The sequence below is a fragment of the Stegastes partitus genome, unplaced genomic scaffold, assembly GCF_000690725.1.
Source record: "Stegastes partitus isolate 25-593 unplaced genomic scaffold, Stegastes_partitus-1.0.2 Scaffold795, whole genome shotgun sequence".
In the NCBI taxonomy this organism is placed as follows: Eukaryota; Metazoa; Chordata; class Actinopteri; family Pomacentridae; genus Stegastes; species Stegastes partitus.
This window is the reverse complement of record NW_007578526.1, coordinates 361-3,977: the sequence shown is the minus strand read 5'-3', so window position 1 is coordinate 3,977 and position 3,617 is coordinate 361. Positions and strand designations below refer to the sequence as shown.

The 3,617-nt window shown below is 38.3% G+C and overlaps 1 protein-coding gene across 1 annotated transcript; it reads right to left on the bottom strand.

Annotated features, from left to right (window-relative positions):
• On the bottom strand, positions 1-3,170 carry LOC103364932 (synaptonemal complex protein SC65-like; the record flags this gene model as incomplete). The annotated part of the gene is made up of 4 exons (XM_008292232.1): positions 1-1,460; positions 1,747-1,830; positions 2,799-2,944; positions 3,042-3,170. Coding segments are annotated over 4 exons (506 nt in total), but the record flags the coding sequence as incomplete, so codon positions are not given.
• Between the last annotated feature and the right edge of the window lie 447 nt (positions 3,171-3,617).

Here is a 3,617-nt window from a genome sequence, read left to right as displayed (position 1 = left end):
TTAAAGATTAACATCACTGTTTATTTCTCCTTCGGAAGAAATTCACAAGAATGTGTATAAAGTGGTTAAATCACGAGCTCCAGCATTAAAGTGATGTTAATTTATTAGTAGTTATAACACAGTAATACACATGATTGTAAAATGTGCCATCATGAGTACTTTGCTTTAAGTATATTTTAATGCCAATACATTTGCTTAAGTATAAACTTAAATGCATGTCTTTTACTTGTAACAGAGACTGGATTCAGGACTTTTACTTAAGTTAAAGATCCAAGTACTTCTTGTAAATTTGTTGTGAAGTATTTGCCATCTCCAAGAGAAGCTAGCAACATACGACTAAGGAAGTTTGGTTTTTCTATCCACCAATGTGGTCCAAGTTGATATATCTCAACAACAACTGCATGAAAATGTGTACAAATACCGACGGTGCTCAATGTGATGAGGTCATTCGATGGCATCCCCTGTTCTCATCTCTTCTATTAACTCAAGAGAAAACTTTCTCCCACCATACTTCTTCTCTGTCACCTTTTTTTTTTAGACTACAGAATAATAAAGATGTAACAGCAGGTATCAGCCTTTAAGTGTCCCATTGAAGGGTTAACTTGAAACTGGTTTGTGTTTCTTCCTATTTAGATCCAGAGCCTCACATTTGTAAATATTTCTAAATATTTGCTTAAAGTCAGTGATGTTTCTTCAGGCTCGGTTGAAGACGGGAACAAGATCTGTTCATCTGTGTGTCTCACATTCTGAGCCCAGAGAAGCTTTATTCAGTCCAACATTTGACACTGAAGCTAACCATCTAATTAGTTTTTCTGACAGTTCAGGAGTTAAATAGTTCACCGATAACACTGCTGCTTGGAGATGAGTGTTTGGGAATATTATTAAATCGTTTTTAACATGGATTGCGTACAGATTTAGGACCATAATTATGGACACATAGCCAAACCAATGAGCCAGCTATCAGTAAAACATTACTGCTCTCTGTCATTATTCACTCTCCTCCTCTCCTGCTCTATTACTCGCCTTAAGAGACGTGAATCAAACCAAAAAAATGTTGTTTACAGACGTCAGCCGGCCTGCAGCACACCCTGACATGCATGTACAAGCATGTTTGTAGGTAGAGGAGAAAGTGAAAATGGTTATTACCGGCTTTCTTTTATTACTTTACAAACACAAAATAGATGGATACAAAAAATAATTAACCAGCCTCCAAGGAAAAAACACTGGAACTGAAAATATGTGGCACTTTGGATTACTGAATGTACGAACATTTACTGACATTTTCTGCTCCACTGCTGCATAAATCCTCGCTCTCAGCTCTCGGACTCGCCAGCGTCCCCTTTGCCTCTCGGCTGCCTCCATTTAGCGTAGAAAGATTCCTCATAGTCTCCAATGCCTTCAAACTCAGCATCAGGAGACTCAGGGGCCAAAAGTGCAGCTTCCTCTGGTCCAAGAAAATCCTGGAAACACAATTAGGATGATCATCATCATGTGTAGAATAGCTGTCTATAAAGGTTTCACTCAGATTGTTCACAAACATCACACTGATTAGACGATTATAAGACATTTGAAATCCGACTCTTTTCTCTTCCTGTCGTTTTATTACTGAAAAACAGAACCACTGCCAAAAGAAATGTATTTGGCTTCCAAGACAAGTCATCATCTTCCTATGTGGTGTGTAGCTCGTCATGTTTTCAATCCAATAATAAAAAATGTCAGTGTGTTTTGTTTTTTTTTCTTTCTTACCTCATCATTCATCTTCAAATACATTTCTGCAAATGTCAGCATCTGCTTTTGAGCGACGGTCTGATTGTAGTGTCTGAAAGCCTCCTGTTAAAACACAGCGAGATCGTCGAGACACGCCAGGAACAGAATTAACAAGAATAACAAAGTGATGATGTGCGGTTATTACGGTGTCATGTCCCAGTGAGTGCTGCAGCAGAGAGGAGCTGAAAGTGCTCAAAGTGTTCAGCGGAGCCTTAAGAAGACACCGACATGGCTTCTTCTTGTTAAAGTATAAATATAGTAATGCATGAAATGAATGAAAAATACTTTATTTATCTCAGAGGGGAAATTCAATTTCAAAAGGAAGGCAGACTGCCACGTGCAGCGCCGCATTTGGATGTGTCTGAAAAAATGTGAACAAAGGCTCATTTTTAATTGATTTTAATTCATTTTAATTAAAAAAGGGAACATATTTATATATTCTGTATTTGTTACATGTAGAGTGAAATGTTTGAATCGTTGTTTTTGTTTTCATTTTGATGATTATGACTCATAGCTCATGAAAATGGAGATCCTTTATATCCTTTATCTAGTTGAAAGGTTCTGAAAAGTACGTATATAATATCTGCCCAGACAATACTAAACTTTTTCATGATGTTTTACATTTTTGAGATGCACTCCTACGTCAACTCCTTAACCAGTATTCTTTGTTTAATTGTCTGTACATGAAGTCCTTTTTTTCACATCTAACTGTATGCTTTGGCACAATTCAGACACAGAGTCCAAATAAGACTGATCATGGTGTCAATTGTGTAAATGTAGATGATGATGAGCTGCTAAAATAGAGCATATTATGTGTAATTGATCTCTAAAGGTACTGAATAGAAACACTGACAACGTAATTATTCCTCCAGTTATTGAGGCAGACACATTTCATTTTCCCTCCATTTTTACTTGTCTATGACTCTCCACCCCTTTTAGTATATTTTCACATCTGTTCCAGTACCTAATATAAAACCAGGGCTTTGGTCTTGTAGTCAATATTGTTTTTTTGGATGTAATCTTTGTCTCACCCTTCTCGGTGCGAAGTGGTCCGTCTGAAGGCCCCACTGTTCACTGTAGGCTTTGTAATACTGCAGGTTCTGCTTCATGACCTGGTCTTCTGGTTCGAACAAGAAGTAGCTGTAGACGCAGGGCACGGCACTGCGGCCGTCGTTCACTGGTCAGAGAGCAGACAGCAAACACTGATTTTAGGGTGTTGATGAGGAATATGGATCAGGATCAGCGATGGAAAGCTCAGCCGGCAGTGAACTTACATTTATAATAGGCGAACTGGAGGTAGTGGTAAACAGTGGCCACAAATTTCTCCACAAAATATCCCCCGACGTTGGGCTTCAGGTTTTCTTCACACTTCAGTTTGCACTTTAAGACGTCGACATAAGCGTCTGTTGACCAGCAGACCAGAGAATGTTTAATTAAGCAGATATCAGAGATGTACATGTGAACGAAAGGATCCAGTGGGGTGAGTTCTTTTTGCAATGTACAGTACAATAATAAAATGATTTACAGGCTCAAACAGAAACTCTAGATACACAAAATCATCGAGCTCATTGACTCATTTTAGAACACAAAAGTAAGATTTTTAGCAAGCAAGCAAGTTTATAAAGCAAGGGTCAAAAAAAAAACCTGTAAAAGAAAAGAAAGCAGCAGAATAAAATCTAATTAACTAAATAAATAATTTAAAAACTGTACAGACTAGAGCTGCGCCGGTCCGATATTGGGTATTGGTATCGGGCCGATACTGGACGAAATTAAGGTATCGGATGATTTACTTCACAGCGGTAACCGGCCGATCCGATACCGCCACACACACACAATCCTGCCTTCTGACA